General features: G+C 35.8%; 1 protein-coding gene and 1 pseudogene across 1 annotated transcript; both read left to right on the forward strand.

Moving 5' to 3' along the window:
* The first annotated feature begins 162 nt into the window (after nucleotides 1-162).
* Nucleotides 163-14,880, forward strand: LOC137400365 (uncharacterized; annotated as a pseudogene).
* LOC137400366 (uncharacterized protein KIAA0825-like) lies at nucleotides 14,877-24,196 on the forward strand. The gene is made up of 13 exons (XM_068086694.1): nucleotides 14,877-15,016; nucleotides 16,490-16,675; nucleotides 16,827-16,958; nucleotides 18,090-18,180; nucleotides 18,604-18,881; nucleotides 19,461-19,518; nucleotides 19,694-19,868; nucleotides 20,753-20,922; nucleotides 21,023-21,158; nucleotides 21,439-21,553; nucleotides 21,722-21,822; nucleotides 22,982-23,196; nucleotides 23,758-24,196. Exons 1-13 carry the CDS (start codon nucleotides 14,877-14,879, stop codon nucleotides 23,953-23,955), a joined length of 1,995 nt encoding a protein of 664 aa, XP_067942795.1. The 3' UTR covers nucleotides 23,956-24,196.
* Nucleotides 24,197-25,459: the final 1,263 nt, after the last annotated feature.

Below are 25,459 nucleotides of genomic sequence, written 5' to 3' on the forward strand. Positions count from 1 at the left end.
TTTCTAACTACACTCAGTAATTTTTTGTCGGTACTTTTAAATAGCACCTAAGAAAAATTCTTATGCTCTTTTTGTTGCTGTAGCATGGCGAAGGGAACAGCATGTGCCACAGATATGTAAACCAACCAAACAACACCACTTACAGCTTGCCAATTGAAAGCAATGGCGGAACTAAATGATCTCGTGATTCCTGATGCCTCGCTACTTACTGCCAAACAACGAGAAATTGATGAGAGCATTGATGATAACCTATTTGAGTTTGTATATATTCCTTATAGTGTTAGCTTTGAATAGTTTGATGCCATGTTTGTGCAGAACAATTGTACAAACTGTAATCATCATATGAAATATTGTTGGTGATTATTAAGATAAAGTTTTTGTTCTTTTTGTAATTAAGATTTAGCTTGGTTTTTTTAAGAATTCAAGAATGTCTGGAGAATATTCAATGCTTTATCAAGGGATTGCCTCTACCAGAGGATGCCAGCTCGGCTTCTGACCTTGAGAAGCAACTGTCTTGTGTTAGTAACTACCTGTGCATTGAGAAGTCAGCATGCTATGACTTTGACATTGAAGATCTGCAGAATTTCTTTGCGAAGCTGGTAGGTTTTTTATTTAAACTCTTCACACTCTCTGCTATTTTACTTCTTTGAACATAAGCCGTAGTTTTCACAGTAGTATCACTTGAATGCTGCAGTTACTTAATATCGCTGCCATTTGGTAAATCTAATGTTTTCACCAATTTATGATTTAGTAAATATATAATCGCAATTTTATTGAGGCACCTTCTGTACTTGGTCAAGTTTTCATGTTTATTATTTCAATTGATGAATACATTGTTCTTTGTAATTATCTTGTAATTAGCTGTCAACAACATTTTAGTCACTTTTTGTCTCTTTGTTTATCTGCTCTTACTGTTATTTTAATACTAACCTAAATACACTTTATATCACTCACCATTATGTATTTCACTACAGAATCATTTCCTTACTAAAAACCCTGGAAAGGAAGAAGGTGTATTTTCGCTGCTACTTAGACTATGTTCACACACAGGCTTCACTCTACCTTGGAAGAATGCGTCACACGAAGGACCAACAGCATCTATGCTCTCTCTTAATGTCTTTAATGAAGAGGATGAACAGGTGAAACAGATTTAGAATGAAATTACTTTATTGGATTTTATGAGTTAGAAAACAGGTTACAGAATATGACTGTTAGACTATTGGAATAGCAAATAGTGTAAAGGAACCTATATTCTGGCCAGTCTGCGACTCGGCCCAGTTGGAACTTTAGTCAATTTACTTATTGTCACCAAATCTATATATGCATTTGCAATAACAAGTGGTTTTCCATAATATGAAATATATTTGTATACAAATACTGTAGTATCATAGCACCAAAACAAGTGTAAAACTCAAGTGCAGCTACTCCGCCTGTCCATAGACAAGTCTCGCCTTATATACAGTTCTTCTCGTGTTACACTCCTTCCCTTTTTCTTTCTCAGTTGGAAAATGTTTGGCCAGCGGTGTACTCGGGGAACATTTTCTTTGTGGCTGGCTATCCTCGGCGGTGGCTTGACTGCTTCCACCATAATTGACTGAGAACCATGAACAATGTTAACCAACAAACAGATTGAGTCATTATACTGTTAGACTAAGCAGGACAGTAAATACACTCCATAACTATGAAAGTCATTACATACAAATTCTCTAATTCTGATCAGTCTAGAATTGGTAGTGATAAGCTGCCATCAGATATGCAAAGTGGTTTGCTTGTTGATATTAGATGACTTCTTTTTAACTCTTTATAAGGCTGGAGAGCTTGGGAGAGAATGTGATAATACTGACTTCTTAATGAGTTTAGAGATCTGTATTTTATTTACCCGGCATTACCATTTACTTTTTATTTATGGCTTATAAAGCGCTTCAAAACTCCTGAAAATTGTCTTTACAGATGTTTTTAGCTGGAACATATTGTAATTAATTTTCTGAAACTTGGCTATTTTGGACATGGGTCGACCTTTTTACGATAATTTGAGAATTATGGATCCAATTGCCACGAAATAAAAATGGGAGTGATCAGTACATTTTCCTCTACAAGGTGCACTAGTTTTAATAAATGTAACTAATAGTAATAAAAAATTTTAAAATTCGAGATAAAACAGTTGAAAGCTTGCCATGAAATGTTTCTCTCCACTCAACTTTCTCTAGAAGAATTAGCTAAACCAAAACCATTCATCATGTGAATCATTAGACTAACTGCTAATTTTACAACTAAACAAGGACTCAGAGTCCCAATGAGATAAATTTTTTGCAGCAACTGTTATACACATTTGAGGCATACTTTTTTCCCGATTGGTATTCATTTTGTTGAAAAAATTACTGGATTAAACTATTCTATTTTTCATATTTCCTGTTTTGAAATGAGTGTAACAATTGGTCAGATAAATAGTTGTTTAAAAAAGAGGAAATTGTATGTCTACTCCTAATACAAGTCAAGCAATACCACTTTTTCCTAACGACTCATCGATTAGCTTCTAAAGTGGCGTTTCGTACGGAATCAATGATCCTGCGTGTCACTAAAGTGGCACGTCATAGCAAAAGAGTTAACCTAGTACCAGGTTATCACTTCAGCTCTGGACTGTTAGTTTACACCTTGTCTGTATCTCCATCTAAATTCATGTATACACAGATGTGTGAGGCTCTCTGGGATGAGCTGAGGAGAGCTCTAGAGGAAAATGCTGTTGCCTGTCTCTATCAGCTCCCTACCACAGATGAGAGTGTCATTGTTAGGCAGAGCAGAGCTGCCAATATAGAGCGTCTCCAGCTTCTCATATCTACTAGGGAGCTCAGTCAACAGTACAGGTAGCAGCACTCTTACACTATTGTGATAGTACTTTTACACAGTTACTAGTTTTAATCACATTGAACTCACTGTGATTAAACTTTTAGTTTTGTGTGATGACATGTCCTCTAAAGGGAGTGTCTCATTGGTATGTAACAGTTATAAGGATGCCAGCATGTAATGTTCTTCAGTAATTAAAGGTTGGGAGCTTGGGTTGGGAATTTGGGTTGGGTTAGGAATTTGTAGGGAATCATACATCAAACTGCAAACGATGTTATTGATTCAGACAGAGAAAACATCATGCTTGTTTTAGTGTTCAAACCTTTTATCCACGAGTCTATTTTGATGAACTACTACTCCAACTCATTCAGAAGTTTTTGTTGTAGGTCTTTGAGAGGCTGTTCTTTTAACCAGCTGATCAACGACCAGTTATCTAGTGAGGGCGCGTCACCAACCTTCTCACGTATTGTCAATGCCTTTGAGAGAATCATAGGCCGTGTTATGACTATGATCGATGGGGATTTTCATCTCCTGATTTCTGGAATATTTCGAAAGGTATTGCACACTTTAAGAAAGTGAGCTTATGCATTTGACTAGGTTACTTACAAACTGTACATCAGTCTAACTACCAGCAATACTGCAGTGAATGTATTAAAACTACACACTTCCTTTTGGAATGTCCAACAAACTTATTTACCTTCACCTCACCATTTCTTCTTGTGAATTCTGACACCGGTCTGAGCTTTATCTAATATTAATGCCTTTTAGATTCTCAAAGCTAAATATAATGTAACAGCTTCATATTCTGTTTCAATCATATCTGTTAATTGTAACTAGATTGTTCAATGTCTGATTTTTGCAGATTGAAAATATTCAAAAGTGATTATTCCTTAGCTGATACCTTGAGTCCGTTTTTGGGCTCAACTTGATTGTAATGAGAAGCAAGCTCAGAATGTCTGTAGTTGAATAAATTTATCTTATAACTTAATATGATATAAGAAATATTACTAGTATACTAAATACCTTAGGTACCTCAAGTAGCTCAAGTTGGTATAGACACCTCATATAACAAGCTGCATAAAGTTTCTGATATCTCATACGGTTTGAGATGGTGTTCATACAACTCTCCTAGTATCTCATACTGTGTATGATGGTGTTCACACAACTCTCCTAGTACCTCATACTGTGTACGTTGGTGTTCACACAACTCTACTAGTACCACATACTGTGTATGATGGTGTTCACACAACTCTACTAGTATCTCATACTGTGTATGATGGTGTTCACACAACTCTTCTAGTATCTCATACTGTGTATGATGGTGTTCACACAACTCTCCTAGTACCTCATACTGTGTACGTTGGTGTTCACACAACTCTACTAGTACCACATACTGTGTATGATGGTGTTCACACAACTACTAGTATCTCATACTGTGTATGATGGTGTTCACACAACTCTCCTAGTACCTCATACTGTGTACGTTGGTGCTCACACAACTCTCTTAGTACCACATACTGTGTACATTGGTGTTCACACAACTCTACTAGTACCACATACTGTGTATGATGGTGTTCACACAACTCTCCTAGTACCTCATACTGTGTATGATGGTGTTCACACAACTCTACTAGTACCACATACAGTCATGGTGTCCACATAGCTTTGCTTTTATTTTATATATTGCTGTAGTATCTATCTGTTTTTTGTAAATTATGCGTATCGGTTTGTTGAAATTAACTGATGTAGGTCATATTAAAAAAATGCTAAAATTAGAATAGCTCAGCTATAGCCTGTTTCATCTACATTTACAGATAGCAACGACCTTTCAGATGATCAAGTCTATCTATTTTGACAAGCTAATTGATGAAATAGAGTCAGTCCTGGATGACCTGGCGACTGACATCTACGGACAGGTGGATGCCAAAGTGATTACAAGAAGGCAGTCAGACTTTGCTTTAGCTGGTAAACTCAAGGAAAAGATTACCAAATCTCAGTCTAAGTCTAACTTGGAGAAAGGCGCTGTCTCCGGAGCCACAATTGCTGAAACAGATATACAAGTGAGTCTTGCAATTATTTGACAGTGTTTAACTTAATGTCATAGCTCTTTAGAACTGGCTTTAGGCGGAGTTCTATACCATACACTGTTAGTTTTGCCAAACATTGTGTTTTCATGCTTCGAATGAGTTTGTAATTGCTTCCACTCCAAGTCATAAAAATGTAAAATCTGAATGTATTTGGTGTTATTTTGTTTCGCGAAATTTGTGCGAAGGCATTCGCTATAAGAGTACCTCGACACCATAGAGACGCTCACTGCTAATGGATCTGAATCGATAAAACTCGGCCAAACTCTCTCCAGTGAAGGTAAAAAAATTTCAGCAAGCTTAAAAAATTGTGATCAGACATCTTGGCTCAGTTAGTGCAACTAGTTGACTATCTTGGCTCAGTTAGTGCAACTAGTTGACTATCTTGGCTCAGTTAGTGCAACTAGTTGACTATCTTGGCTCAGTTAGTGCAACTAGTTGACTATCTTGGCTCAGTTAGTGCAACTAGTTGACTACGCATGAATCGAAAAGTGACTGGGGCCAGAAAGTGAATCTGCTTTAGCAAGTTTTGTTTCGAAGGAAACATTACATATCTTGGAAATATCTATATAGTGCAACTCCTATTGTTGAAACAGTAGGGAGTCATTTGTTGGATGCGGGCGACTCCGGACTCTTTCGAAGCATGGAAACGCAGTGAATATGAATGGCTCTCTGCAACTGTGCAACATTTCTATAGCTTTAGTGATAGCTGATTATAAGACTTTAGAAATACTACAATTCTAACTAATTTATTGACCAGCAAATCTGCTCTTCCTTTGCCATTCTGTCAAAGACATCGATACCCTTTTCACAGACTTGCATCATATGAGTGAGAGTCTTTGGGTTTATGCAAGGCTTTGCTCTTGTTTTTTACATGCCATAATGTTTTGCGTTGTATCGTATGCATATCATAGCCAGGCATTTGGTACGACATTATGGCCATTGATAAGTCCTAGTGCACATACTAACTGCCGCGCATGCATGGATAGCCCTTCAACAATATATCTCAATAATCGGGTTGCTTGCAGCAGACTCTCTTAGACTCACACACACTTGGGAGTCTGATACGGCTGTGCAAAGCACTTGCTTCTTTGGATGATCATGTTCATAGCCTCTATCTTATGTCTCATACGGAGCAGCGGGGCACCTCATCGCACACCCTTGCTTCTGCTGAGAGCGTTCGTGGGGTACGTTTTAAGATTTCCCTCTATAGTTCCTACAGATTGCTAGGCTCTGAAGCATTTATTTTAGTAATGACTGTCATATACCCTTTCCGACAACGTTGTAAAATTGGTACACATATTAAAGTGTCTGGAATGATTTATAATTGATGGATTACATCTTTGTACCATAGAATAGCACACATCAGTTTAGGATTCATCTTCTCCATAACTACAATGCCTCACTTTTTGAAAATAAAGCGTGCCTGTCACTCGCAGTCACCTCTATGATTTCCTTGTGACTAATACAGGAAAATTGTTGATAAAAGTACCCATGCAGTAGCGTGCACCGATTACTGTGGCACTTCTCACAACTTGTCATAACTGTCACTTTTACTTTCAGGTTTTAAAGTCCACAAGTGTAACTGACATATCTATACTCAGTGATTCATTGACAAGTGAAACAAGTGACCTGCAGTCAATTCTCAATTCTGGCAGGCTGCATTACCATTTCTCTGACAAGGCTCCACAGGTGGTCTATATTTATGATTGTTTGCGTAGTTATATTACAGTAGAAGTAAAGTATTTTACAATTATACTTCAGCATAAGGCTTACCAGTCTAGAAACTGAAAGTAGTAAAGCCATATGCTGCTTATTAGAGTTGTCTCCTCGTGTGTATTCTTTCAAACTAGTAACATCGTAATAACCTTGACATTCTTAGACTCTATTATGTCAAATTGCTGAATAGTTTAGCTTATTTGGGTTTCCTAGTTTAAATAGCCAGCTTGTGATAATCCTTATATATTGAACTAGTAGTAAGCACATCCCTAGCAATGTCACCTTGATGCGACACATAAACCGAATCCTTTGAGAAAGTTCTAGATTTTCATTTTATTTGATTCTAGTTCTAATTATTGATCAATCTCTAATCTGTATTAGAATTTGTCAAATGGCATTAAAAGTCCACCTTAAAGCATGTTTATTGAGAAGATACCAACCTTTAAGATTAGAGAGATGTTGTATCGCTTGTCACTGGAAATAGAACTTATCCCTCTGTCACACAAAAGAATTTTCACATAATCTATAATAGGCAGGAAAAAGCATCACAAATTGGTCGGCTTTTAACAGCCATAACATCATTCAACCATGTAACATAATAGTATACAACTCCCTTGAATGTTGCTGTTTGAGCTAAAGGTCGACCCTGGGCATCCTCACCACTGATTAGATTAGTATTTGTATATAGTTGTTACTCTCTTCCAGTCTCATTGAGTACAACTATCCTCTGGTTGAAACTACTAGCTGTTAAAGCGTGGAATATGAGGCTTTTCTGTCTTGTTACTCATCGTGTACAGCGCTGGTTCTTTTCACTAGTAACCATGTTAGTCCATAACTTATATGTTCATTCACTCATCGGCAGGCGAAGCATCGTATTGATTTATCAAGGGAACTTTCTTGAGCTTTTACATCTGTCTTCTTCAGTAATGCATTTAGTTTTGCCCTGCTTTTGTACACAACCATTTATTGCTGAAAACCTTTTTTATTTACGGATACCTATTTTATTTTTTAAATAACAAATTAAAAACAAGTGGAAAAACAAATTAAGTTTTTTCACCTTATCGTACGCTTTTAATAAATGAAGACTCCCTTTTAAACTTTCACCTATATTATTATTGTCCGTCTGTCTGTTTGTTTCTTGGGTCGTTCTTCTTCCATAAGATTTGGAAAAAGGCAACTTTGAAGAAACAGAAGTTAGTTATGTTGAAAAACCAAAAATATTTAAACTTTTTAAAATATTTACGAACTTCTTAGATGATGTCAGGTGAGCAATGGCATGTCTTACCAAGAGCTGTGATTTCTCTGTTCAGAAAATCACAATACAAATAAATATATTTAATTTTTATTTATTACAACTAAGTGATAATATTGATTGGGAATAATTCACATGCGAACTGCTAAATATTATTGTAATAAAACATCATAGAACATTACTGAAACAGTTGTGCTGATGTTCAGAACCACAAAAATCATGATCATAAAAAGCAAAACTAAACTGTGTTTTATAAAACATGTGAAATGGGAAACAGAAAAGATCAGGTGTCTTTTTAAAGACATTTGGTTACAAAGCATGAAGAGTAAAGACTCACAATTATTCTGAGACCAACATGATGTGGCTGATAAGTTCAGTTGGTCAGAGCATCAGTCTAATAACCTGAAATTTATGGTTTCAAGCACAGTATTGGCCAACATTGTAATCGTCTCATTAATAGCATGTACAGAAGTTTGTGATTGAGTGAAAGTTAGTACATTTAAAACAGCTGCTATTGTAGAGGAAACACAAGGTTCTTTGACATCCATACAACATTTTATTATTTCTGATAATTTAACATGGTTGAAAAGTCACTTTTTATTAACAATGAATCTGTGAGTTCTCCTAAATTAATCTCAAATGGAAATAATGTCAGATTAAAGAACTACAATAGGAATTGTAATCCATCCAATGAGAACCACTTATTTGAATGAATAAAATCTACATAAATTATTTTTTATTCATCAATTACAAAAATTTATAAATGGAGAGAAAGTGGTAGCTAATATTTACAATGAGCAATAAATAAAATTACTTTTGATATCTGTTTTAAATTTAATTATGAGCAAGCTGAATGATGGTGGTAGCTATCATTAAACTAGTTTATAATATTTAAACTTCACTTAATTTTCTAACTACATTCGTAAACAATAAAATTACACATGTCGCTCATGAGCAATGATTTATGATAATATTCATCCTGATCCGGCAGGTGGTTGATAGGCCCATGCATCATGACAAACCACAGCTTCTATGGCAGCCTTCCTTCAACAGATTTGTCTCAGATATGTCACTTTTTACTGAGGCTCATATCGGTGCCGCGGCTGACAAATGCGTGGCAGCCCTCACGTCTACTGGCCATCCAGCGACAATAAAGCTGTGTTCACGCTATCGGGGAAGCAAAATGGAGTATCCTATCACTGTTTGGAAGGTACAAGCTATTAGCTTAGTATTTGTTGACTTACCCAACTGCATGTAACTAGGAATTAGCTGTAATTTGTTTCTCTGCAGTTTCAAGTATTTACAACTAAAATACATATTGATGATAGCAACTGCGCAAAACTTGTTATAAAATTTACTCACAAGCTAACTACTCATCCCTGCTGATGAAGCCAGGTTTCTGTCTCCGTATCTGTTGTCTCCAGGCGTCTCGGTTTTAGGAGAGATTATGGTAGAATTCAGGAAGGAATTCTCTATCTTTTAATTTGCTTTCTCAAGCTTTCTCGTATTTTAACTTTGAACATACTAATCCTTGTTATCTTCAGAGAGTTGAAAGTAGAGTCTAAGTTAGTCTAGTGCTGTACAGCCTGTGCTCACCGCTTGCCCATCTGAAACATCTACATGTCTTGGGCTCACCTCGCCAGGTCAGAAGTTTATAATTCTGTAAAGAAGGCTGCTCCGACCACTTGCGAGGCTCCGAGAAGCCTTATAAATCTATTGCAACCTCCATTCTGATGGTCATAAGAATGGCGTGTCATGAAATCTCACAAGAAGGTTTATAGAACAACCTAACAAACTATTCATTCTCTTTGAGTTTCTCATTTAGATCAGAAAACTGTCAACTGCTGATAGACAGAAACTAATGAACTGTTATAACATAGTATATTATATATTAATCTTTCATTGTTTCTAAAAAATTGTTTAGATTAAATTTAACATTTCCTTTATTAAATGCAGCCTTACATAGATTGTGACAATGTGGCAGGTTGGACAGTAGCCCTGTTCGAGTGACTTAACCTGGAGAATTTCTTTTCTGGCTCATCTTGCTTCTGTATCATTCGAGTCTTATTGTTTTTGTGTGCAGGAGGTCTGTCAGTCTCTAGTGAAATTAGGTGGAAGATTGTCACAATAAATTGATTATTTGTACAGTTGGTAAAATGTAATGGATTTGTGTCATCCCTGCTACTACTACCACTCTTACTACTACTACTATTTCTACTACTTCTACTATTACTACTACTACTACTTCTACTATTACTACTACTACTTCTACTATTACTAATACTACTACTACTTCTATTATTATTACTAGTACTACTACTACTTCCACTACCACTCTTACTACTACTACTACTACTATTACTACTACTTCCACTACTACTACTACTATTTCTACTACTTCTACTATTACTACTACTACTACTTCTACTATTACTACTACTACTTCTACTATTACTAATACTACTACTACTTCTATTATTATTACTAGTACTACTACTACTTCCACTACCATTCTTACTACTACTACTACTACTATTACTACTACTTCCACTACTACTACTACTATTTCTACTACTTCTACTATTACTACTACTACTACTTCTACTATTACTACTACTACTTCTACTATTACTAATACTACTACTACTTCTATTATTATTACTAGTACTACTACTACTTCCACTACCACTCTTACTACTACTACTACTACTATTACTACTACTTCCACTACTACTCTTACTACTACTACTACTTCCACTACCACTCTTACTACTACTACTACTACTACTACTATTACAACTACTACTATTACTACTACTACTATTACTAACACTACTACTACTACTACTACTATTACTACTGCTGCTGTTACTACTACTGCTACTACTACTACTATTATTATTGCTACTAATACTACTACTGTGACTGCTGCTACTTCTCTGTTAACCCTTATCATCATGTTTTTAATGCTCAACATTCTTTTATCATAGTTTGTATTGTGTCATTCAGTATTTTTCCTAGATCTAAATGCCATTGTCTCTCCTATAATCAGATTAGTTAAAAAAGAGAAGTCAAAGCAGCATTTACAAAAGGCAGCATTTACAAAAGGCAGCATTTAAAAAAGGCAATTACTTTCTATGATTTGGTTGTTTCTGTCAAGAGTTTAATTGCAGCTGAATCGTCAAAGGCAATTTTATTTGCAATTTTATATGCTTTGTTTTTTAGGCTGTGTCTGACTTTGTGCTAGCTCTGGAGTTTGTGTTTCCTCTTGCCCAGGCTGGCTATACATTGCTGCCCGTTAGACAAGCATTTATATCAGCAACAATGTCTACCTCTAAAGCTCTTCTTGAAGCTATTAACAATGTGGTACGTACTTTCTATCCATAATCTGTTGGCTAGTTGAAAAGAATGTAAATGCGTTTACCTGTTTGTTCATCCTTGTTGGTGGGCTCGATGGACAAATTAAAAAAATGTTTGAGTTCTACTTGATCCTAAGGGGATGCTTTTCCACTTTGATCAGCTTGAAGTTCTCAGATTCAATTGTCTTTTTGTTATTTTCACCATCTTAGTTTTTTTAACGGCAGCAGTGCTGCCTGTGATACATTTAATTATCAGCATATCTGTTTGAAATTGAAGAAATTGAGAGAACATGCATCACAGTGGAAAAGCCCACCCATAGCTACCCACCGTCGCATTAGTTTCCTACTGGTGGTAACTCTCAGCTATCACTTGTTGTCACCTGCCATGTATCTGCTCAACTGATGGCAGATGTTAGCATAATACAATGCTATATTCCTATAATGCTATATTTTTCTATAATCAGGCCTGGTGCAAAACATTCTTATCCAATCTATACATATAAAAATAAGAGATGAGCTTTGACTTCTTAATACGCATGAGGTTAGCCGGTCTAACAGCCATCTAGTTAGCTGTTGCAATTGTTTTCTTTAATAATTTGTTTTAACAATAAAATTACTGTGTTCTAAATGCCACTTGGAATGACATTGTTTCAAGCAGAAAAATATGACAACTGTTTGAATCGATCAAATGTGTTTACAAATACCAAGAAGCAAAGTGAGAAAAAATTTTCAAGTTAAATATTCAAAAACTTGCGTCTCTTTTGCATTACAATTTTTATCAAACAATATTAAGATTATATTTTTCTTACAAATACACAGTTGCAATCTGTATATATATTTCTCAAAGATTGTATGTGTGTCATTCCGGCTATACCTATTATTAGAATAGCTGTTGCTGGACAATGCTGACGCAAAGTCATGGCATACGTCATTAGATGCCTAGCGCTTATTAGCAAGCTTAATGGAATTTTCCATTGGCAATGTGCCAGGCTAATAGCAAGTGGTAAGCAACTTTCATCACTTCTCATTGTATATAAGCTGAATTTTAATACCTGGGCAATGCCGGGAGGCGCAGCTAGTAAACTATATTAAACAAATATTCACAAATTGAAATAAAGAAACCATCATAATGTGAAATAATTATGCTATACAACGAGTCTGTTATACTGCTGAAAACAGAATAGAATATTTATAAAAACTTGAATGAAGCTGTACAGACAGTTGTCACTCGTTGTCACGTGTCACTCCTTATCAGGTTGAGAACAGAGAGGAGAGCGGAGAAAGTAATAGAGTTATCCTGCTAGCTGCGAGTAGCATAGCTCTATTACGAAATACCCTGTACCAGTGTGACAACTCTCTTCATAAAGACCATGAAAAGTGAGTTGATACACTTGTTCTATTGCCCTGACCAACGTTAATTTGTTTTATATCATTTTAAAAGCTGGATTGTATTTCATGCTTGATTTGTAAATACTTTTGCAATTTAAAATTCTCGTGTTACTTATTTTTACAGTGCATACCATGAGGAGACAACTCTATATTTTATATAGACAACTCTATTATTTATATAGGATGGTTTATGCACGCCTTTAATTGTTTTCATTTAGTCGAATAAATCCATTGTTGAGTGTGAAACATTCCAGGATATACTCATAATCGGTATAACCTATACATGTATATTTAAATCTCAGTGTGCCGTTGTTTGGTCTGTTTAGCTATAGCTAGGAATAAAAGATCCGCATTGTGCTGAATTTTAACTCGGAACCCCCTGTTCACTAGGCGATAGATAACTTAACCTATTAAGCTACACCAAATGCGATGGATTTATTAAGTGATACGAGTTGATATCTCGGTTAAAATGCGCAGAGCGTAACTCTCTATGTTACGCAACGTCACTGAAGCTTGCTCTCACAGCTCTTATTAGTAAGTTTAGCAATACGGATACTAGCGTACTTAAATTAGCCATTGGCAATGTGCCGGGCTAATGGCAAGTGGCAGGCAACTACATTACCTGCCACTGTTTATAAGCTGTTTTTTAATACCCGTGCTACGCCAAGCATTCGGCTAGTCATTTATAAAACAAAATGCTACGGTACTTCACGGTAACAAGTAAGAAAATTGCTGAAGGTTTAAACATTAATTTCAGACAGAACACATTTGTTCTTGTGTACCACCAGGCGTGCCGAGCTGTTGACTTATTATCACAGCAGTATGTCACGCTTCAAGCAGATTTCATCCACAACTCCCTTCTCCAAGATGCTGACAGCTTCAACTGGTCACATCATCAGGAATTCTATGAGGTTTGTTCGCGCTGGATATTTTTCCGCGCTGATACAAATTAGAAGTGCTTGGGATGAGGAGGATATGAATAAACATTATCACAACTAGTTGATTTAATTTTTGAAGAAGCAAAACATTTACACGCAATATGTGAACCCAATTCTAAAACGAATCTGCTCTCACTACTGAGCTGAAATAGTTACAATTTGAATATTCCTATTTTACACATCAATGGGTAAATCAATTTAATTAATTTAGTTTATTAGTTTAATAAATTAATAAATTAAATTAATAAAATTAATTTAATTTATTGACTATTAAATTTTTGAACACCACAAATCAAAATATGTAGACAATATAAGATAATACATCAATTCAAGTCAAACGCTAACAGGTTAATTTCACAAATTTTATTAAGATGGTACTAATCTCTCATATTTATTCTTGGCATTTCTTCTCCTTTTTGTGGGTATTAAAAACACCTGTTATGAACACCTTTCATTTGGTCTCACGGTAACAAGGTGGTTAATAGAATTCAATATCCATAGCTAGTTATAAACTGTCCAGCACAATACACTACCACTGCTCAGGAGTTATCCTCCCAAAGTGCTAAGCTTCAAGAAATTCCCTTTAATAGTACATGTAACTTCATTTAGGTTAACAGGGCATCTTCTTTATAACCTAGGCTAGTCAGTTATTTCCTTTTTATATAAAATGGGCAAGTACATTGAAGGCTCTCTTTTTGGTATTCTTCAGACCCTAACACCCTCCTCCTGTCTTAAAAATAAATCTACCATTTTTATGAACATTCTTTCCATTTGACATAAATGTTGTTTTGGGATTTTCAATTTTAATTGTCTCTTCTCTCACTCAATCAGTGCAAAAACTTGCTTTAAAGAAGTATTAAAATGTGAAACAGTGTCGCTTGTAAGTTTCTCACAATTGGATTATATCTGCTAACACAGTTTCTTGATCTCACAAAAAGCCTTTATTAAAATTTACTGTATATTGAGTCTGTATTTTGTGACTACGTGTTGTTGGTTAGTTGTCACTGGCATCTAACATCAACTGCTGGTTCTTGCCATTTCTAAGTTACACTTTAAAGATCGAGTATGATATCTGCATAGCAGAGGCTGTTTTATAGAGTATTGTTGCACAAACATGTCTGAGTTCAGTGGCAGAGAAACCTTGTCATAAGTTTACTGGCAGGACTATTACTAGCTTATTATGTTATTATTATTTTTACCACTATTATTATAATATTATTATGCATGTTTTATTTTTCTCTAGTCTGAACGGTGCTCATTCCCCATACAAGCCTGGAGCTACTACATGCAGAGCATGAGGCAGGAACTTTGGGATATTTGTCCGCCTGCCAATGCTGTTGCAATTTTCTCTGATCTGTTTAAACAGACCCTTGAGAGTCTCACTCTCAGATATTTAAATGAGTTTCCTACGTACAGACGTCTTGATCAATTCAGGTGCTGAGGCTATATTCCCATAATTCTCTCGAATTTTCGTGGGTTACATTATAATTCATTTAATTTGTTTCGCTGGTGAGAAAAATGTATAAGATTTATAAGTACAAATTAAAACAAATCCATGATATGAAACTATATAAGAACTGAATTTACAACGTAGTTGTAACCTAAGTTATATGAAAAAAATGGTAAGTTAATGAAGTTATAATCAACATAACTGGTTTTATCATTAGATAGCCTTAGAGACACGCGGATTGAAGTGTAAACTCAGCGGTGTGTAGGTTGGAAGATGCAGGTGATGATAGAGATTTTCTTTAATCTAAACTACGTAAAGTTAAAACTCAAGTATTTATTCTACTTTTCCTATTTTTGTGTTATACTTTTGGATTTGACCTGCTTCTTCATGCAGAATTGCATTGTTTCAAGAAACTGTAAACATTGTAGGATGGTAATTACTTTGTATATAGTGTAAAATCATTGCTCAAATTTAACATATGTTGGAGAATATTTTATACTTTGAAGAGATTATAAAGAAAAGTTTAACTGTTTTGTCTTATAAGAGAGGCTTGACTGTATTATCTTATAAGAGAAGTCTGAATGTATTGTCTTATAAGAGAGGCTTGACTGTATTATCTTATAAGAGAAGTCTGAATGTATTATCCTATAAGAGAGGTTTGATTGTATTGTCTTATAAGAGAGGTTTGACTGTATTATCTTATAAGAGAAGTCTGACTGTATCGTCTTATAAGAGAAGTTTGACTGTATTGTCTTATAAGAGAAGTCTGACTGTATTATCTTATAAGAGAAGTCTGACTGTATTATCTTATAAGAGAAGTCTGACTGTATTGTCTTATAAGAGAAGTTTGACTGTATTATCTTATAAGAGAGGTTTGACTGTATTATCTTATAAGAGAAGTCTGACTGTATCGTCTTATAAGAGAAGTTCGACTGTATTATCTTATAAGAGAGGTTTGACTGTATTATCTTATGAGAGAGGTTTGACTGTATTATCTTATAAAACAAACAATAAGCCTTAGCACTCTTGCAGTAGTATTTTTTTGTATCAGAACCAACTCCCACAGACACCAGGAGGTTTAGCGTTGTTAAGGAAACTTCCTAGTACTGATATATAAGCATGGTTGACTAAGTGTTTTGTGGCATCAGAATGTGTGATTAATTGGTTGACTTTGTATATGCACTTTATGTTCCATAACAAAGAGTTATCTTCTCTCGTAGAGTTCCTGCTAAGATAGCCAGTTATAGGTTCATAGATTTACTATATGCTTAGCTGTAAAATACACTTCTTTTCCCTGTTTTTCATCTCTCAGGTTGTAGTCTGTGGGTGTATGCCTATTTGTGAATTATTTGGAATCTGATGATGTAATCTTTCATTTATTTGTTGAATTTTGAGCTAGAGCTATAATTACAATACTGCTTCTCTGAGTACATCAGTGCTGATGGGTTACATTTTAGACTGGATATCGGAGTGATACTCTACACAACGTATGAGCTGATGTTCCACGTCTCTTCTAGTTCTGGTCAACTGTTGAATCTAGAGTCTGTGGCGCACTCGCAGCCCTACTTCACAATACACAGCTGCTGCTGCAAGCTACTAGCTATCCTCGCTGTCACAACCTCTTCTCTCACTGACCTCTACAAGTAGGTCAATAGTCTGCCATCAGAGTCAATTCAGCAGCAATATATCTGTATAGGAATATCACCTTGAAGATGATTAGCAGGTGTTTGCGAGTGTGCGATATACACCAGTCTGGTATTATAGTGCCTATAGAAATAAAATACTTCTCTACAGGGTTTATAAGAAAATCTATCACAAGAAATCGAGGAGACGAAAACAGACTACAGACTCGGAGGAAGAAACTGGATATTACAGTTATTGGCTCTCCTGGCTGCAGCCGGACACTATTCCCCGCAATGTCACCAGGTATGTGGAATAACTGTTGGCGTAAGACATCGCGCAGTAATTGGTTTATTTATAGGAAAGAGCTATTCAGCAGTGCCTGTTTAGGGAGGTTTACCATTGTTTATTGCTGGATAAGTGGTAGCTATAGATGATAAATAGATAGCTATTACCTCTATTTACACCGCTGAATGCAGTTTAAAGTTAATTAAACCATGAGACAAAAGATACTATAGTAAAGTAAATTAGGTGTATCGAAAGAAAAAGCTCTTTTTGCATAAGACTTTTCTATAATGTAATTTGACAAGGTGCTGATGTCTGGTATGAGGTATCCTTCATTTTTTTTGACGTCATTCTATCATTGTCGGCCATCTTTCTAGACAATTTTATTGTTACAAACACGAAGCTTTTGCAATGAATTTTTGAAAACAATGCTTTTGTTTGCAACTTTTTTATTATAGTATCAAAACAACACCAAAAAGCACTATTAAATAAAAGAAAAATGATCGTTTTCTACAAATACTTTCTACAATGACTTGATGACGTAAAAAACGATGGATAGTGGTTTTTCTAGGGAAGTAGGAATGTAATGGATGGGCAGGCTGATTTGAGAGACAATTTGAGTATTTTAAACAACGAAAAATACTCGACCCAAAAAATATCTCAAAAACACTAACAACCTGTTAATTAGCATGCTTGACTGAGTTCTTCATCAAGTATGCATCCACATGGGAACGACTGCATATAGTCCCTTATATCCATGTCACTCAACTGGGAAGGACTGTTTGAGACTTAAGTTATGACTGAGCTATGAAAAAAGTATCTAAAAACACATTCAGCTCCTCAGCATTAAGGGCATTTAGACGCTGGTCATAACTGTCCATATCAGGCAGCATGCAGATTATCAAGCATATTGTTAGACTGAGCTCTCACCACTCCACAAAATTCATGTATTGGCTGAGAGTAGAGTTTCAAAATTAAAATTGGCATATCCAAATATATAAAGTTAAAAAGCATATAAAGTTTAAAATTGGCATATCCAATTAAATAAAAGGTTTTTATTTTTATTCTTGTATTTTCGTTAAACTTATAAATAACTATGTGCCGAGCCATATTCTTTCTGTATTTTATAAAACTGTCTGTTTTTTCCTTCAGACTGTGTGATATGCAAACGACAACAGCGCTCTACCTGCAAATCAAACTCATGCTAGCTCAACCAGAACATCAGTGGCACAATTTAATACAGGTATAAATTATGACAATATGTTTTTTACTTGCTGTATATGTACCGTATGCGATGCCTGTAGTTATGGTAAGACTATAAAGGTTTGAAATGCTAGTATATTAATCAATCCTTATTATTCTCTCTACTTGACAATGTTGATAAAACCCTGTATTTTATTGAAGTTTCGAAAACATGTCATTGAAACTCTAATATGTAAAGTTACCTGATACTGTTAATGCGACAACATTTGGTGCTGTCAATTAACTTTTAAAGGTAAAGTTTGTTTCTTATAATTTAAAGTACTGATTATTTGTAGCCAGTGTTTGAGAACTATGCATGAACTTCATCATTTACTTTGTCCTTGAACTTAATGTTCTATGGAATTTAGGAAATATTTAATGGCTCGTATACTAACATGCCATAATAGTTTTGTCTCTACTGCAGGTGATCACCATGAAAAACTTCACTTTACCCATAATGATGCTGACTCAGGGCAACCTTAATGTCAGCACTTTGGGAAGAACATCCGTCACAACTACAGTCAACACTAGTCACTCCTCATCAACATCTGCTAGCACCAGCTCGACGTGTCGCTTGGCATTTTGCGATGGAGCTTGTGATTTACTTAATGTAGAACACTTGTTTGAGCCCTTCATCATGGTACTGCTGCACTGCAACAAGCCCTCATCACTGTATAATGTTCTTTTACCTGTCATTGATCGGTGAGTCTAGTTTTCGTTAGTGCCCAATCATAACAAGGAAACTTGGTTAAATCCGATCAGCCATTTTATAGACTAGCATCCTGATAGTCTAACGTGTCATGAGAGATCATCAGGTGTAATAAATATGCATACAATTATTCTGAATAGCCACGAATTAGTCAATTGGTGCAGTTGTTAGAGTGCCAGTCTTAGGTGTTAGGCTGTTGATCTACCATGCCGAAAGCTCTGAGTTTGAATCCTGTCTTATGCATCCTTTTCTCAAACCTCCAAAGATAACTTCGAACAGACAAACAGACATGTGGACATGGCTCTTATTATAGTAAATATTGTGTTGATGTTGCTCTTTATCTGCGAGGTATATAGAGCTGGTACTTTTCTGTACTATAATTTACACCACTTTACCAGCCTTCTTCCCAGTCATGATAGCAAACTTTGTTAGACTAAAGGTTTTCAGCTCTGATCAGCACCGACATTTTCTGATCAGCATCAACATTATTTTGTCAAGATATGAGATTATACACGTCTGCTAATGTCAGTATGTGTGGCTTAGACTTATCGGTCTACTACATGTACTTACAGGGGAAACCAATGGAGCCTCCTCAACTCTGATACATTCTATCAAAATATGAAAACTGAAGTAAGTGGTTGTTTCAGGTTTCATTTATTTGTTTTGTTGTGTGAAGAATAACTTGGAAAATTCTTTGGCGGTTCCTTCTAGTATTTCCTGATGATACACAACAGCAGAGATATTTTTAAACCTTTCATTATTCTATCCAAATGCATTCACTGCTGTTCATGTTTTTCTATTCAAGATGCCTCAGTGGATGCAGGTGCTAACTACTATTATAGCGGACAAGATGGATGCAGTAATCGCCTCAGTCGTAACTAAAGTCTCAAACAGTCTTTCCCAGTCGAATGATATGGATATAAGGGACTATATGCAGTCGTTCCCTTGTGGATGCATGCTTGATGAAGAACTTAGTCTAAGTATGCTAATTAACAGGATGTTTGTAGCCAATAGCTAGAGTGGTGGCTGTTCTTCACCGTGTTTGCATACTTGTAGCATTTCTTTTGTAGGAGTTGTTAGTTCTTGTAAAAAAATGCAAGTGGATTTCCATAGAATCAATGATGATTGTAAGAGCCACATTTTATAGCTTTTGGTTGATTTTCATGCCAAAACATAAATAAGCTTGCAAATTAGTTCACTACCAAGTGCAGTTCATACAATTGTTAACGCGTTTTACATGTTCATTGCTATTTTTCTACAGTGCCTTTTTAAAAATTTATTAGTTATACAATTTATAAATTAACTTGTATTATAACAGACCAATATAAGAGAACAGGGTCTTCAATATGAACTCGATATCATTCATAGCTGTTGAAGTCATCAAAGGCTATCATTTCCATTTGTTGAAGGATACTTATTAGACTCATTCTTTGAAGTAAAAATATTATAAGAAGGATATTTTTTGAGAGATCAAATCTTTACAGTTCTGTACATTTCCGAATGCTGCAATGAATGACTAATCTCTAATGTATTAAAATACACTGGTGTATTTTAATACATCAGAGGTCAGGTCATCTCTGGTCAGAGATTAGTGATTACGGACAGCTTCTTATAGGCTTCACCTCTTGACAGGTGGTCTCATCCTTAGTTACTAGCTTGTGTATATCTAAGGTTCACCTCTACACAGACTCTTGACAGGTGGTCTCATTCTTAGTTATTAGTGTGTGTATATCTGAGGTTCACCTTTACACAGACTCTTGATAGGTGGTCTCATTCTTAGTTACCAGCTTGTGTATATCTAAGGTTCACCTCTACACAGACTCATCTCATGTTTTGTCTGCATTTACCTCCTTCTAATCGCCAGAAAAAGAAGTGAACTATAGTGAGATGATTGTAAGAGAAGTGCTAATCAAGCTGCCGACTGCGGTGTCTCAGCTCAACATATCTGTCTGTGTGGCGCTGCAGCAGCTTGGCAACCACCTACAAGAGCAGACTCCTTATGTTTCTGACATCTCGGATAGATTTGTACTTCAGGTAAAATTTCATGAAGAGCTCTACATCATAGTAATTGTGGAAGGTTTTATCTGCTGTAGTTACCATAGTTATTCCCCCTGCTATTTCATATGAATTTTAGACTTTGGGCTTTACTCTAAGTGACTCTCTCTCAAATCAAAAGTACTTAGAAGAGATCAACGAAGGGACGATACCAAGTGAAGTCCTAGCATGCCTCAAAGCATCCGCTGAATGCGTTTACGCCGCCTTATCTAAAGGTACAGCTACAGGGTATTTGTGTTTCTCTCTGTTTATAATTTCCATTCCTTGGCTATAAGCTGGATGAGGAAATGAATAGTTTTATGTAGTGAAGCGATGTGATACTTGAAAAATGGTTCGTTTGTGGCTATTATACACCTTGAATGATAAAATTTGATTATAAAATTTTTAAATTGTGGTGTGAAGCTAATATGTTCTGTCAGGAAAACCAGCGAAACTCTGTTTTTCTGTGCAAGGAGTGTGTCTCAAGCAAGGTCTTTGTACTTGCCCTACTGATAGGTACTGATGTGACACACCTCAAGCTGAGCAAGCAACACATGCAGTGCCTGACAGAGAATCACCACTGGATAGCGGAACAGATTGAAGAAGTTGTCCACAATGTTAAGAATCGAGAGTAAGTCTCATGACCTGCATGTGTACAATTTCCGTGTGATGGATAACAACTATCATCACAAACTTGTTTCAAAAAGTTTTGTCTCCGCTTCTTCTGACTGCTCTTGAGAAGCATAGCTTATGTTGGATTTTTCATGTACAGCCGGTTGAGGGGTCATTGTCTATTTAGGTCACTCTGGCCCGATTTGGATGTAGATGGGAGTACTGCCGAAAACTTTGCTGAGTTTGCAACCACAAATATTGTTGCTGACATTCTTGAGACCAAGAAAGGTAGGATATGTTCATTATAAGAGTACATAATATCACCTCCTGTGTGTTTGACCTCTTTTATTACTAGCGACCAAAGGATGATATATCTATTATCAGAGTATTAGAAAAGTAGCAGTGGTTGTTGGTAGCCAGTCCTTGCTGACAACCTTGTTCACAGTTTATGGTTGTTCACTGCTGGGCTACTAGAAACAGGTGATTAAAAAATCTGTCCGCAGTGGACAAAAGGCTGACTGCGAAAGAGGTTTTATTTCTAGATTACATTCATTACAATAATCAGAGTGCAAAATCCTGCAGTACTCGTGTGACTGTAACAGAAAACAATTGTGCTGATCATGCGGTTTTTCTGTCAATTAAAAGTAACGTTAGATAATCTGTCTTACTAGTGCTATAATAATCCTCTGCTTCTCAGTTTTATATCACCAGACAGCATAAACGGCCATAAAAGCTTTTTGCTTACCTTATCCATTATTACAGGGACAAGTATAGTGTTACAACTCACACAACCCACTCCGAGACCAAACATTGAAAGACCTCGCATTCAGCTTTTCCTTTAATTCAAAAATGTAGATGAAAGTGCTGTCAAACTAGCTTCACTGATATGAGTTAGTCACTTTTTTGCATCGGCGTAACACATATTGGTTCATCATTGTTTTAAAATTGTTAAGCCTTCAATATCAATACACCACATTTTCAGGTTGGAAACATCATTCTGCTAACACCCGATGCAAAGCTAAACCTAGAAACCAGGCTAACTATTCATGTGCGAGTAATATTACTATAGAGGGCAAGATTACCATAAATAAACCAAAGACACCACAACAAAACAATACATATCAAAGTTCTCTGCAGTTTTAACTGCTCTCCAAACATTGGTTTCAAAAACTTAAATTTGGAACTTGTAGAAGGCAGCAGTTGTCTGTCACCACTCTATAAGGCCCTGTTGTACATTAGACTCACACAGCATCGATAGGACAGTCTTTATAAGAGTCATTGCTTCTGGTGAAACCTTCTGGTTAGAGGTAGCTGTTGTTCACTACCAACAATAGCTGGAGTAAATAAACCAGTTTTATGCAGCTGTCAATCTGTAGTTCATTGATGTCTACCTTTAGCAGAATTATTTGTATACTGTAAACGATTTCACCCTTACAATCCTTTGCAGGGGAGACCTATTTGAGACAGATACACAATTTGATCTGTAACAATCAGAACTGGATCTTCTTCTCCCTCGACATCCATGAATACTTAGACCAGTCCCTGCCTTTGGAGCAGCAGACTTTTATACCTGATATTTTAGATCATTCAGATGAAAGAGCAAAGGCTAAACAGAATCCTCTTGCTCTTTATAACCGGATCGGAAATTTTCTGATTGACTTTGTAAGTACTGGGTTTATTATAATAGAAAGCAACATTGATAACTGGTCAATAGAACACAGAATGAAATTAATAATTGGCCAATAGCACAGATATCAACATTAATAACTAGCCAATACAACAAATAGCACCATTGATAACTAGCCAATAGCATGCAGAGCAACATTGATAACTAGCCAATAGCCTAATGAGAAGCTTGCTAACTAGCCAATAGTATACAGAGCAACATTGATAACTAGCCAATAGCATGCAGAGCAACGTTGATAACTAGCTAATAGCACAATGAGCAGCATTCATAACTAATGAACTGAACAAAGGGCATTTGATAAGTCAACAATTTAATAGTACACGACTTTGATAAATTACATATTAGTTTTAAGTTGTAATAGCAAACACCCAGAAATGGTGGTTTACACTTTTTCAATGCCTTTTAGTAGTAACTGTGAATACTAACTGCTATTTCATGATAGTTAGTATTCCCACAGTCATCAAGCTGGAATGTCACTGAGATATGGTTTTGCTATTGTACTTCTCGCAAAAATTCCTTTACTAGTTTTTGTTTAGGACCTGATTCGGCGAAAGACAGAAGATGTGACTGGACTGCTCCAGAGTGACCTTGGTCTAACCGACCTCTCTTTCGCGTCATTGCTACAGCACAGGCCAGATTTCCAAGATGAAACGCAACTTGACGCTACTGAGAAACGCCATGTCAAGTTGTTGAAAGGAAAGTTTCATATTGTATCAGGTGAGGATACTCTGTGAAACTCGGCAAGATGTCCTTGAGCATTTGCTATACCTACAACCTTTTAGAGATCAGCTACCTGTTTACACATCTCTTGTCTATCTGACACTTGATACTCTTTATCATGTTTTCATTACATGGGGAGACAATCCGTTTTATTCTTTTCATTTAGCTAACAAGATCACATGTTCTATTGATCGCTATGTCGTATTTCTTTTTTCCTCAATTTGTTATCATATGGCACATATTAGTTTATGTTGTTGTAATTTTTGTAATTAGTAAAAAGAAATATTTAAGTTGTTGCATATTAAAAACTATTTTTTTTGTATCACAAAAGTCAGTTTTGGTACAAAGCGTGTTACACAATCATGGAAAGTTATTGTCTGTTTTGTATAAAAAATACATTAAGGTATCCTAATATGCAGATGGGTAACATCTTTGTCATTACTCATACTGACTTCGTTCCAATTACTCTACGATCATAGAGTGAGTCCCTAAACACACGCTAATATTTATAAAACGGTTTTTCCAAGTCCTTCGCCATTCACATAAATAGTGACTATTTAAACAGACCAATCATTAGGTCTGTGAACGTTTTTTTCATCACTAACAAACATAAATCTCACAGCTTCATCTAGTCTGCATTTCAGAAAACAATACATTGGTCAAGTAAAAAATAACTTGTGTTACACTACACTTGGGCAATGAGTACTTGAGTCAATTTCGGAGTTAGTCTCCATATCCTTCTTTCAGACAAATGATGTCACCAAGTAGTTTGTTTTGCACCCACAATGCACTTGGTTAGTATTAAGACATCAACGTTTGCTCCCATTTTCTTTATTCTCCATCTCAACATCAGTAGTTATTTCATAGCAACTGTTTATAGCATTGCATAACCAAGATACTCAGTCCAGATAGCATCATATTACAAAATCTCTTGAATATCAGAACCAACCAAATTTTCATCTTACTAACCAGCAGGTCTGTACAAGTTTCAGTTAGAAAGTTGTTAACTTTAATATATATAAGATAACTGAGCAACTTATTCAGGCTGTGGATTATTATATTCTGACTTCTCCTGGCTGGATCAGGTATCATACAGGAACATATTCTACTGGCAAAGTTTCTACTCAAATAATTGAGAAGTTTAGAAGTCAATAGATTAGCTATCCATTGAACAACCTTCATTGACAACCAATTTACTAATTTAGCTTTCATATTGTAGGGTGTGTTAACTAGGGATAAGCTAGTGTAACTCATTATGAAGACCCAAGCCAGCCAGGATAAGTACAAAACAGAACTGCATAGAACAATTGTTAAAACAATGCTATAACAGTTTGCAAATGCCTTTTTACCCATGTACCTCAATAAGTGCAAAGGCTGACACACATATTCAACAAGATGGTTGATATGGTTGCTACAAAAACATTTTGGCATGTGGTACAGCAAAAGCCTCCAGATGCATTCATCAGGTTGTAAAATTGTTATCAACAACATTGTCGATAATTCATATGTAACCAATCT

Source organism: Watersipora subatra, chromosome 7 (assembly GCF_963576615.1).
Source record: "Watersipora subatra chromosome 7, tzWatSuba1.1, whole genome shotgun sequence".
Classification (NCBI taxonomy): domain Eukaryota; kingdom Metazoa; phylum Bryozoa; class Gymnolaemata; order Cheilostomatida; family Watersiporidae; genus Watersipora; species Watersipora subatra.